Here is a 13,947-nt window from a genome sequence, read left to right on the forward strand (position 1 = left end):
ATAATTCAAACTGTTCTATTTACAGAATGGTTTAACGAATAAAATCCTCTGAATTATGATACGATGGAAGACTTGGATTATAAATGTATCTAAAGTAGAAGATCTTTTAAAAAGAATGTTTGATTACTATCTATCTGTTACTGCTCGATCGGTTGTGGTAAAATGCCACTACCCTCATCATTTGTTGCACGTATTCTGTGAGGCGAGCCCTGAGTGGCATCAAGTCCTCAGCTGGTGCTGGCGTGACAGGTTTCATATTCCTTCAACATCATAATTATTATATTAACATTTCTGGACACTTTGCAGTCTTTGTTTTCTAACATCTAGCATGTCAGAGTGAACAATGACAAGTGGCGCCTCCGCTTCATGAATGCTCCACTTCTGATTAAAACTATGAATTCTGTTTGCTTCTGAGATAAATTAGAATCGTCAGACATCTTTGCAGTAATATTCAGGACACACAAGATGGAACAAGATTAAAGATAAGATGACTGCAGAGATGAGGTAATACTGCAGATGGACCGCACATCGCAAAGTAAAAAAAAAAAAAAAGGTGCTTTGGATGTTTTTGTGGAAAAATTCCAGGCGGTGACTGATGTCTACCACCCTGACCTTCACAAGTATCCCTGAATATTGAGCCGGAGGAGGAAACAGAAATGGAAATGTGTCATCGAGCTGCCAGTTCAGAGAGATCAATTGGTTTAGACAGGTCATCGTTCTTGTCGGTGGTTAAAGGGACAAAGGTTCGTCTCTGAAATAAGAAAGGTGTCCGCAGGTGAAAGGAGGCAGGACATGAACGAGCCATCTGCAATGTCACCATTTCATCTAAATCACGACTTCCATACTTAAACACCTTCCGTGTTTATTACACTTTGGATGTTGCAGGATAATTAGGAACTGAACAAAGAATGATTAAAAAAACGTAAAATGATCTTGGAAAACTTTTAAACAAAGTCTCCATCTCCACCTTCTACCACTTATCTGTAGTCACCTCACCGAGGCAGAACCAGGAGAGATGCACAGACCTTCTTCTCTTCAGCTACACTTTCCAGCTCCTCCTAGTGTACCCTGAAGCGTTCCCAGGCCAGAGAAGATACACAATCCTTCCAGGAAGTTCTGGGTCTTCCCTAAAAGTAGGACGTGCCCGGAAAACCTCCAAAGGGAGGTGTCCAGGAGGCATCTTGGTCAGATGAACCACCCCAACTGACTCCTTTCGATGCAGAAGCACTTCTATTCTAAAATCTCCCTGGATAACTCTAAGGCTGAGCCATCCACCTTAAGAAGGAAGCTCATTTTATCCACTTGGATCCAGGATCTGGTTCTTTTGGTCACCTCAGGAGAGCTGGAACATATAGACCAGTAAATCTAGAGCTTTTCGACTGAACTTTTCTTCACCATGACTGAGCAAAAAACGCCCTCATTACTGAGGACGAGGCCCCAATGCATATTAAACAAAGTGTCCATCTTAAATCTGCGGTCTCCAGTTGATTAACCTTTAAGGTAGTATCTCGCTGGGCTGCGGCTGTTGGAGACCACTTGGTGACTCAAATAAAAATGTCCTTAACTCTTCACGTTTGCAACCCAGTGAGCAGCACGCCATGACTTTTGACAATCATAACCCACTTTTGAGTGCACCGGTTGCAAAACTGTATTCTAGGCTGTGCACAATATTTTCTTGCCCACTTTAACACACATCCAAAAGCATTTTTCTTATTTAAACGTATGCCGTATATCTAGTTGATCATTTCAGCAGCAGTAGGTTGTGTAACAGAATAGATCAGAGAGAGACACAACGAGTGAGGATCCACAGCGGCGGTGAAACGTAACAGCACGGCTTTTAGACATGAGACTCAGACGTTAATATTTTAAAAGTCTACATGTTGTTTGGGTTCAGAGACTCGTTGTTTGTTTGTCTCTATAATGTTCCCTGAATCGCTGGATAAGAAGGAATCTGGAAAACTCGTAGCGTTGCTTGCAGACACGTATACACGACTGCACCACGCAGAAACTGAGAGCTGAGGCGGAATGCAAATAGTCATGAAATACCAACAACTGCATTTATGGCAGGGGTAAGACCTGACGGGTGAGGAGGAAGAAGAGAGGAGGAGGATGAGAGAGGGAGGGATGTTGGAGATGTTCGTACGGCTGCGTGCTGAAAAGGACACAAGGTTATTTTTGAATCATGACTTCATCTGTGTTTGTTCTTCTCTGGCTCGTCAAATGTGAAACAAAAAACTAAAGAAAGTTCTGTCTTTATAGTCGCAGTGAAATCATCACTTTCAGATTTTATTATTCCACCACTCGTATCAAAGGAAATAAGCAATTTGACATGAATAAAGTGGTGAAAATACAGCCGAACGGCAGACAATACCTGATCTGCCAGATCAAACACTCTTTCTGCAAAGTATTGACTGAAAAACTCACACAGATGGGAGTCAGATTAGCAGTAATAAGCGAGCAGAAGATGGAAACTAGCACAATTAGAGAAGATCAGAGCTGAATCGCTCTGTCACATGATGAATAAGGAGCAGGCGCGCACGCCGCTCTGCAGTAATTGTTGCAGAGACGCTAATAACGACAGAGAGTAGAAAAATATCCACAAATATCGATCGCTAATGTTTAGAAAGAGGTTTAGAAAGTCCAGCATTTCAAAAATAATTACCAGGTAAGCATTTTGCAGGAGGAAGAAGTTTAAAAAAAATATGATATCTGGCTGGTCTTCAGGCGGCCGTGTGAGATCAATACGGTGGGGATTAATGTGCAACTTAACAAGGCGCTTAAAAGCCTCTTAACAGGACAGATAAAAACCCAGTGAACTTTGAAAGGTAATGAACATTTTTTATCCACGCAGGCTTTATTAGCCGAAACAAATGAAGCAGGCACTTACATTAGACACCAAAATTGACTTCTAAATAAACGAACACGGCTGAAAATACAGCCGAGGTGTTTGAGGACAACTCTAAAAGGCGCCTGAAAGCCACACAGATCATTGTTTTTTTCACTTCCTGCTTCAGCAGAGAGATAATCGAACATCTGAGGCTTCAGGCTGCACTCTGAAATATGCCGGCCTAATCGATTACAAATCTGGACGTGTCTCGAGTCATGAGTTAATTGAAAGATGTTACTGTTTCTGCAGGATACCAGTCTAATTAAAACAAAGAGCTAAAGCAAACTGATATTTATAAAGTTAGTTTTATTTACCAACTCTACAGTTAATGCTGCACCGATCAATGCTTTTATAAATGACAATTTATTACAGAGCTTTTGTTGTTTATTGTGAGGAACGTCCAACAATATGAACCATTGTCCCAAAAGTTAAATAAGACTGTCAGCTAGTCTTAATTTAGGAAATAAAATGTCCAAAATTATCTGTAGCTCTGATACCGACTATGAGTTGACATGCCTAAGTTTAGTCTTTTCATTAGTGGTTATTTTGTAAATAGTTCAACAAATATATAAATTAAACTTAAATATAAGATAGCCAGGCAGGGATTAAAGGAGTGCATGAAGTGGCGCTTGAGTTTTAAACTAAACCAAATTAAGTTGATTTAGTTGATTTAGTCGAGTCTGGCTCCAACATTGCCCCGGAGTGCCAGGCTGCTCTGATACCATGCATGAGGGAGGATTGATCTCCTGAAATGAGAGGATCCGGCTCGAAGGACCATATGTTGGATAAATAAATATCCTTTTTTTATCCACTTACTTAAATAAGCTACTCTGAGGACAGAAGAAGATTTTAACTGGTCTTTTACTTGCAAGGACTTATTCAAAACAGACTACACGGATATACAATGCATGGATCATGTCACTGAATGAGCACCGAACAGAGTTAGCTGCAGACTTTTATACAGCAGCTGAGTCCAGCAGGCATTCCCTCATAGCCAGCTGCAGTCAGATCCATGGCTGTCAGCTAGTCGGACTACAGCTGGATCAGAGAATATTTTGGGCATGTTCTCATGGCGTCAATACCAGTGAGGCACTGCGAGCCAGTGATCTGGCCTTTAGGCCAAGACAAGAGAATGTTTTGTGAACACATTAAAGAAAGATGTTCTCAGCCATAATGTAATAATTCATAACAGAAATTCTCAATCAAGAAACAACAGAGCTGTTTTTGTTGCGGTGAAGCTGTGAAAACAATGATATGCACAATCTCAAACAAAATGGCAGCTCAATCTGCTCGAGCTCATCATTTGTTGAGAATGACCCAAAGCTTTTACCACAATACAATTTAGCTAAAAATCTGTAAAATAAATAAGTTAAAGACACTTTGTAATGTCAGTTAGCTAGCTTGCGTTCAATTGTAGTGTTTCACTAACATTTCAGGAAATATTTTGCTAACAGACAACACAATTGAATCCAGCAGTTAATTAATAAATAAATACTCTGTACTTAAATTTTTAAACAAACAATTTAACTGGTTATCCCTCAAAGTCTGTGTTGGGGATGGTTTTCAGCTGCTACAACTAATTTTAGCTCAAAATTGTGTAGAATTTACTGATTTTTCACCATTTTACTGTTTGTTAATTAGGTTAATTAGCTGTGGAGGCCATCTTGAATTAGCACATTCAATTGTGATTTGCAGATCTTCATTAAAATCCATCCAGTGACACAGATAAATGTACTTACATGATCGCCTGCCTCTCTAAGTGTCCAACTAGACAAGTGTTCACTTTGACAAATTCAGTTTTACTCACAGCACCCTAAAAAGAGAGTTTAATTTAAATCTGTTCAATGGTCTATGACATATTTAGCTAACAAGACAGAAGAACACAGCGACATGGGCAAAAACCTTATCGCACACCTTACAGTGGCCGTTAATGTGGTTCTGTTGAGTTCTGGCCTCAGCTTCCTGTCCTACTGAGGTCAGCAGGTGAACTTTGAGACAAAGGTCAAAGCTGGAGCTTCAACAAAGTTTAGGAAGTCAAATTATTAAAAAATAAAAATAAAAATACAGGAAGTAAAGAGGGTAAAATTATTGTTGTCCCTTCAGAGGTTGAACAGGAACTCATGCAACCAAATCAGACTCTGCAGAACCAGAACCAAGTTGTTTCTTCTCCCCCATCAGTTTCTGAAGCAGTGGACGGGTCTTTGTCATTTTTATCTGATAGTATCTGTTTGTCCTGATCCTCTGCCTCTTAATCTGTTGTTCTGTTCGTTTTCAGCAGCGGCGCTGACAAATGGAACCAGATTCCTTGAGAGTGTGAACGTATTTGGGCCATAAAGCATTTTAACTGTTCAGTGCCATGCCCCTTATATTAAAGAGTCACGTACTGGGTACAACATCTGCAGTAAAATCTGATCATGCATAAAATGATTAAAAACATCCTCTAGTTCTGTTTGGTTTCCTCAACTTAATTCATTATGGACCTTAACTTCATTTGCCTGTCTCAGGCAGATCTATTGAATCTTTACTCCTGTACATGTCGTGTGAATTGGAGTTTGTCACCATTCTTATCCTGTGTTAGGAGAAACCACCTGAGAGCAGCGACAGGCGAACACGTTAAAATAAATAAAACAAGATGTCAAACCCGGCGAGCGTCTGGAGAAGCTGTTGAAAACCTTCAAACGTGAACCGTTCAGAACTCGGCTTTCTGTTCTACCGTCAGGTGAGATTTCAGCTCCGAAATGGGTCAAAGTTCCAGATGTGTTTTCTGGGCTGGCTGGGGTTCAGGTTGGGCGTCCTCCAGCTGGAAGGTTGCCTTCCACAGCTCCAACTTTTCTTTGGCAGGAAGCTAAAACGCTCACAGCTGAGGTTGAACAGAAAAGCATCAAAAATATATACCCGTATCAAAAAACACATTCATGTCTGTCAGTGACTGAATTTATTCTAAAGAACAACGTTTGGCCGTTTACTCTGAGGAGTTTCTGTCAGCTCCGTGACGGTGATGGTGTTTGTTTATTAGCAAAATATCTCAAACTGCACAAATCAATTCAACTTAAAATAACCAGAGTTGACCAAAGTGCTGTACAATAAATCCCCAAATCAAAGCCATACAAATAATTAAATAAAAATATACGCCATTGAAACAAAAATAAATAAATAAATAAATAAAATAATATAAAACGAAGTTAAAAGCTGGCGGCACCGTGGAGCAGTTGGTAGAGCTGTTGCCTCTCAGCGAGAAGGAAATCTCGGCCAGGGCCCTTTCTGGGTGGAGTTTGCTTGTTCTCTCCGTGCATGCACGAGTTTTTGCCAGGTATTCCAGTTTCCTCCCACAGACCAAAAACATGCACGTTAGGCTGATTGGTGACTCTAAATTGTCCCTAGGTGTGAGTGAGAGAGTGAATGGTTTGTCTCTATGTGTCCCTGTGATGGACTGGAGACCTGTCCAGGATGTCTCCCACCTCTTGCACAGTGATGGCTGGATATGGGCACCAGTGACCCCCATGACCCAAAAAAGGAAGAAGCAGGTAAAGATACTGAATTGATGTATGGATGTATGGATATATGGACGGATGGACGGATGGATGGATGGATGGATGTATGGATGTATGGATGGACGGACGGACGGACGGACGGACGGAAGTTAAAAGTACCAGAAGAATTAAGTATCAGATTCATTAAAAAGCCAAAATATCAAATTAATAAAAAAAAATTTTAAAGTCAGATCATTCCACAGATTTCACCAGATCTCCGTTACTCTCAGATTCAGAATGTGAAACTTCCAAAAAGGACCCATGTAGATGGCGTAGAACCTGAATAAGAGCAGCACCATTCTGATGTGTGTTCTGGAGCCAGTCTGTGCATATTTCTATAAACAAACAGAATTTTACAATCATCTTTACGTTGACTAGAAATCCACCATGAAGAGAGCAGATTCTAATGAAACTCTCAAATGAGAATGCTTAGATGTGCATCAGCCTGATTCAAGATGGCCGACATAGCAAACCAACCTTAGCAAACACAAGAATGACTACAACTGCTGAAGATTTACAGAAATTAGGCTGTTGCAGAAGCTGAGTGATCCCCTGCTGAAGTGCCACTAACTAAATGATCGCACAATGCCTTGCTTTTTAATGTTTGGCCACAGGGCGGCGGGCGATATGCAATCCATCAAAGAATGTAAGATATGAAGACTTCTGAGCCACAACAAGAAACAAAAAGGGAGAGTTGCAGCATTTTTTTTTTCAGTAGAGAATGGTTAGACAGGAATGTTTGATTTTCATTTAATGTGATTAAAGATGAAAAAGAACACAAAACTGAAAATGATCAAATGACCCATAATTAAAAGAGAGTAAATCAAAGAACAAGTGCAAAGATTTGTTTTCTTTTAAAGTTTTCAATGCAATTACCAAAAATGACTTGTCTGAAACAACAGTTTGAAGCTCCCTGTTGGTCAAAAATGTCGTTTGTCAAGATCAACGTCTTGGGAAAATGGAATGCTGGGAAATTTGCCAGAAATGTCTGCATTTGTAGGTGGAACTCATAAAAAACTGCTACATTTAGCATTAAATTAATGCCTGCTGTTAGACAGGGAGGACAAACGTCTTACGCTAAAAGTAAAAAGGGTTGTGCCGTAACGTCCAGAAATGTTTCTAGCCGTGGTTCTGTCTGTGCCGCCTGCTGAGCTCATCACAGCCCCCACCGCCACCAGATTAAACCACACACGATGACAAGTTATCATCACCACTGAAGTGTTCAAACGACACATGAAAAACTATGTTTTCCGAGTCACGTCCTACAGAAATGCACTCGGCACAGCAGCCTGCGCCGCCGTTACATAAATCTGCCATCCACAATGAATTTGGTCACAGAAATGTTTGATTTTGTTTCATTTCCAGGATTGGATGAGAGAGCTGCACCATCTGTATTTGTCCCACACAGTAATGAATTTTGTATGCACCAGCCCCCACCCCCCAAAAAAACAACAAAATCTACCGAATGCTGCAAATTGTCCCAGATCAGCCGCCTGTGCCACCAATCATCTACCAGCAGACAGAGCGCCACGGCTTTATTTACTCTGTGGCTCATTAATACGTTCCTGTGAACCTATAAAATGTCTTATGACTCAGGATTAAACCAAACTGGACCTGGATCAGTTCCATGTTCGTCACACTGGTTTTATTAAACGTTCACTGTCTGGACTCGTGGTCTCTGTGAAGGACTAACTCATGGTTTTCAGATGTGGCTCAGTAAAAACAACAAGACTAAGTAATTAATTTCAGGCCCAATTGGACCTTTTGTGAAACCAATGAATGGTTAATGGACTGTACTTATATAGCAGCTTTCTATCTTATCAAGATACTCAAAGCTCTTTACTACACAATCTGTGCCCTCATTTACCCATTCATACACTCTACTATATCTTTTCAAATAATAATCAGAGCTTTATCACATTCATACACCGATGGTACACACATCGGAGGCAATGAGGGATTTGGTGTCTTGCAGACACTTCGGCATGTGGCTGCCGGTGGAATTGAACCCCCAACTCTTGCATTGGAGGACGACTGCTCTAACCACTCAGCCACAGCCACCCCCAAAACCACAGCTGTCCCAATGAATACCTGATGACTCTACCAGCTAGTCCAAAAACCTGATTCGATGAGGATCTGGACTTAGATCAGGGATCTGTGATATTTCTGCACTTGGATCAAGGTTTTTTCCACTGAACTGGTCTTGGAACAAGATTCTGTCATGTCTTGGCTTGAATAAAGATTCTGTGATAGTCTGCTTTGAAATCAGGGTTTCGTGCTGCTTCTAGTTTTAATTCTGGGTTTGGTGATGGTCTGGTTTTGGTTCATAGTCCTGGACATGGATCAGAGTTCTATGATAGTTCTGGGCTTGGTTCAGAGTTTGATGACGTCTGGTTTTGGATTGGGGAGATTTTACACCTACGTCTCCAGGGACATCAGGAGATCTGTAGTCCTTGAAGGCACCTGATCATTTCTTGTACCAACGTGGTGTAAAACCACATTCCAAAACCTGAGTAAATCATTATTTTAGTGCATCACGGTGATCTGACAGCTTTTAAAGATTCAGTTTTCCCCTTTCTTTGGAATATAAAGTTACTGTAAAAGTTTTCTAATATTGTACAAATTACTGAAGGGTATTTAATTAGAATTCACTCATAAAAAAGACATTTTTTTTATTTATTAGTCCTCGATGATCACAAGGAAAAAAAAACTATTCAGAGAAGTTGAGCTATGTGGATAGCAACTTGACAAAGTTCTTTACCCAAAAAGAGTCGGTCTCATTTCTCAGCAAGTCGATCCAATTATGTCGAAGTGAAGAAGAGGAGATTAATAGCCAACTCCATTAATTGACTCCTACAAAGAGCACCACGAAGGACCCCCAGAAAACACCATCTGCATAATATTGGTTCAGCTGTGACACACCTAGACCTCTCACTTCGCCTAATGATATCAACCTACTCGTCTGGATTGCTAATTTTTGACACAAGCAACAAAGTTTGTGTGGTAAATTATTCAGAGTTGTGATGGGAGCCGTGTTCCCCAAAGCAGATGGCTTCTTTTGCTATAATCTGGTCGCTAAACACTGGGTAATACAAACTTTAATGAGTTCAATGCAAACTTTATCTCAGTGTCTCACAGCTGCTTCGCCTCAGAGTCGCAAATCAATCCAGTGTTGCAGGTAAAACAACAGCCGAGCGAGAGAGAGAGGCAACTCTGGTCATTAGTGGTGACAAATGAAAGGCCTGGGGATGTGGGGTGATTCGTCTGGAGCTGAATATTCTCCAACCAGAACTGCTAAGGATCTGGCTTGGAGGAATGGTAAACTCTACACACTGCATTGTGATTTTATACCATTTATAATGTAATTAGTTCAAACATCCTGCAGTTTATCTGACATTAAGAGTTAAACGTCTTGTGATCCTGGTGTGTTGGTGAAATGTTTTGACTGAATCAACCTGTGCTCTATTTTATGTGCGGATTAAAAATTCAATTTTCTTGCTAACTGCAAATTTTGTTGTATCACCAAGTCAAAAGGAATATTCAAGGATGCTTTAAACTTAAGCTAATTTCACAAAATGTTTCTGTGATCTGGTTGCAAAGATGAACGACTTTTTAAGCCACCTCTGGTTATTCATGTCTCACAAAAACGTGAGCTTTGATAAAAGAAAGGAATCATCAGAAAACCATAAAATGACTATGTGCAACTAAAGTATTGTGTTTAACACCCAAAAAGTACCCTGTTTGCAAATCTGTAAGTACAATGCATGGTATAATATATGTTACATGGTACATATCCTGTGAGTACCCTGTAAGCATCTGTATGTTACACTGTTCATACCCAGTGGGTACCCTGTATATTACCCTGCACATACCCATTGAATACCCTGTATGTTACCCTGTATATACCCAGTGAGTACACTGTATGTTACCCTGTATATACCCACTGAGTACACTGTATGTTACCTCGTACGTACCCAGTGAGTACCCTGTATGTTACCCTGTACATACCCATTGAGTACTTTGTATGTTACCATGTACATACCCAGTGAGTACACTGTATGTTACCCTGTACATACCCAGTGAGTATCTTCTATGTAATCCTGTACATACTCTGCGAGTACCCTGCATGTTACTATGTAGGTACTTTGTAAGTAAAGTGTATGTTAACCAGCAAGTACTATGCATGTCACCCTGGATGTTAACCAGTACATACCCTGTGTACCCTATAAGTATCCTTTAAGTACTCTTTATATCTTGTAAGTGCCCTGTAAGTACCCTTTATGGTGCCCTTTAAGTTTTTTTGTATGTTCAATAGTCCCCTCCCTTCCATGGTTCCAGAGAATAAAATACAGCCTAAAGGGAAATTATGGCTTCATCTCAGATTTAAGACTTCTATAAAACACAGTTCACCAGACCTGGAAAAGCTCCAAAGAAAGCTACAAATTATTTAATATTTCTATAAATACAGAAGCATTACGACTATATTAAAATAATAACTAGATAAGACTGCACTGTTGGCAGAAATGTCTGTTCTTGAAGACAGGCTGTATACATTTTTAATCAACTTAAAACTCTAATACCGTATTTTAAAATGCATTTCCTCAGAACCTCATCTGTAGAAAAGAACCAAAACACTAAAAATTCTTCATATCACTAAATATCATATGAAGTGAATGACGATATTAAAGGTACAACTTAACATGGGAAGCTTTGTTAAAAACAAGCATTCCCTCTGTATAAACATCACCAAAATCCCTGCAAATTGTCTGACAGACTCTGTTGTCACTCTAAACAAGACGCTTGATCAAATTACAAACAAAGAGCAAATATTGGTGCGATGAGCTTTTTGGGATGACAAATGACGGCGCATAATTTGTTGTAATTATGCAGCGTTCTGCAGTTCTTCGTGGAGCTCTATTCTTCTGCAGTCTTTTGATAGAGAAAACAAATCAGAATCTGCTTCAGTTCAGCAGAGAGCCGTTTGTCTGGGCCAGCTGTTAAACTGGGATAACAAACCGCCTCCATTCAAACTCACGCTCACATGAGAAAAAAAACAAACAACAAACTTGTTAGATTGTATTTTTCTGTCAAACAGAAAAAGATGTCTTTGATGCCATGGATATTTTTCAAAGTGTTTTCACAGATATTATCAGTTGCCTTGCATATGTTGGCTTCTTAGCTCTTCGAAATGTGTTCAACTCTACCACTCTAGTGCATGCTGAAGGTCATGGACTGAACAAAACCACATCTTCTGAAAAACCCTCCTCTCCATGAATGCACCTTAAGATTCTGTCCACGAACCCCACAAACCAGACTGAAGACACTGGGAAGACCTGATGGAGCCTACATTGCAACAGGCTTGAGTTGGTGCCAAGAATGTATATGTAACGAGGCTTGTTTTCTTCAAATGACTGAGCATCTAAAAACTGTTTATTTGCTCTCCTTCAGAAGACAATAAACCAAACACATCATTTGTCTTCTGTGTCTTGCACTTCTGGCTCCTACACATGACAAAAATAAATGTTACACTGTGAAACGGCGGCAAAGCATCTGCAGAGCCATTACAGTCAGCAACCACAAGAGGGCGCACAACTGAAAATGGCGCCAAACTGTCTTACAACGTGGGAAAATACGACGCGTATACCAACTTCGGTTTTGCCGCCAAAATGAAAAGCAAAAGTCACAACAACATTGCAAAGATATCAAGCAACATAAAAGATTTACAACTTAAATAAATACATTTTTGAAGTCAATGAAAAAAACCGTTAGCATTACCCGCACACTACTTACCCTCGCACTGCATGGTGGCAGAGGGAAATAAAGCTACTAGAATTAAATTAATTACAGTAGTTCCTCACGGGCAGCACGGTGGCGCAACTGGTAGAGCTGCTGCCTCTCAGCGAGCAGGTCCTTGGTTCAAACCCCGGTCCAGGGGCCTTTCTGGGTGGAGTTTGCATGTTCTCTCCGTGCATGTGTGGGTTTTCTCCGGGTACTCCGGTTTCCTCCCACAGACCAAAAACATGCATGTTAGGCTGATTGGTAACTCTAAATTGTCCCTAGGTGTGAGTGAGAGAGTGAACGGTTGTTGGTCTCGTTTGTCTCTATGTGGCCCTGTGATGGACTTGCGACCCGTCCAGGGTGTACCCCGCCCCTCGCACAGTGATCGCTGGACATGGGCACCAGCGACCCCCGTGACCCAAAATGGAATAAGCGGGTAAAGAAAATGGATGGATGGATAGTTCCTCACTACTTTGCGGTTCAACTTTCGCAGACTTGCTCTTTTGCAGTTTTTCAAAGTAAAAGTGGACATGACACACAGTTGGCATGGATTGTGTATTTAAAATAAATTATTTTAAATGATTTAGCACCTGTGTGCAGCCCACGAGTGCAGGGAGAAGCTCCGTCCATTCTCTGCCACGCCCACATTTCTGCTCCGTGCCGCAGCAGCTTCGTGAAGGGTTAACCCTTTGCTGTCCAGCTGCACATCTCTTCTCTACAATTTAAATTTAAATACTGTAACATTTTAACTAAACAATCCATGCATTGATTGTTTATTTAAAATATTACACCACTCGTTCTTGCCAGGAGTCCAACAGATTCTTAAAGCCACTTAGAGAGGTCAAGGTCGAGAGCTTCAAATCTTTTGTAAGATATTCCAAGTAACAGGAGCGGAGTAGGAGAAGACCCTTTTGCCTAGTTCAGTCCTCACTGAGGGAACACTGCAGGTAATAATGTCCTGAGAGCGCACGCTGTAGCTGCACTCACGCAGAGACATGTAGGAGGAGATGTGTGAAGGCAACAGACCAAGAAGTGATTTAAAGATGAAAATGTACCAGTGGGAGAGTCTGCGTGAAGTTAATGATTCCATCGCTGTCCAGAGGAAACTCAGAGACTCACTTCTTCAGGATGTCACAAGTCAGCTCAGGTGGGCGTCTCCCTCTGGAGGTGTCCAGGAATGACCCGCTGGGAGGAGCCCCGGGGACAGACCCAGAGCCTGCATGGATTATGGATTACTTTGGCCTCGGGACACTCTGGACTCCCTAAAAGGAGCTGGAGAGCGTTGCGATGTCTGGGTCTCCCTCCTGGACCTGTTGCTTCTATGAAGCATGAAAAGGCAGCAGGAGCAGGACGGATGATTTTTTTAAATTACATTAAATCGCATTTCAAAGAGAATGTACAGATTAATCTAACAGAGCTCTCAATAACACTGAAGCTACAACAAAACTTTAATAATCTGCAATTATTTGGCACGTTTTGGGGTTTAGCTTTTGTTTTTTGTGTTTATTGATTTTTCTTGTCGATTTCGTCAAACAGCCTCCAGATTTCCTCGGGGGGGTCTTTGTTCCAGCTCCTCTTCTCACCACCTGCTCTGAATCGGTCATCAACTCACCTGTTTCCACTCAACAATCAGCCCTCCTCTGTAAATCCTCTGATGTTTCTCATTGTCAGGTTAAAATTATTTAGCCCTGTTTACTTAGTTAATTATCATTTTTATTAAAGTCTCATTTTTGTGGTTTGAATCGTCACATC

The 13,947-nt window shown here is 40.9% G+C and overlaps 1 protein-coding gene across 1 annotated transcript in view; it reads right to left on the reverse strand.

The window, feature by feature from the left end:
- LOC119423058 (VPS10 domain-containing receptor SorCS1) overlaps positions 1 to 13,947 on the reverse strand; it is a 186,644-nt gene that overhangs the window by 157,561 nt on the left and 15,136 nt on the right. Inside the window, exon 2 of the mRNA XM_037690467.1 lies at positions 1,899 to 1,992. Coding sequence (XP_037546395.1) covers positions 1,899 to 1,992 — 94 coding nt within the window. The remainder of the gene's footprint in view (positions 1 to 1,898; positions 1,993 to 13,947) is intronic.

This window comes from Nematolebias whitei, chromosome 16 (assembly GCF_014905685.2).
Source record: "Nematolebias whitei isolate Nwh7 chromosome 16, NemWhi1, whole genome shotgun sequence".
Classification (NCBI taxonomy): domain Eukaryota; kingdom Metazoa; phylum Chordata; class Actinopteri; order Cyprinodontiformes; family Rivulidae; genus Nematolebias; species Nematolebias whitei.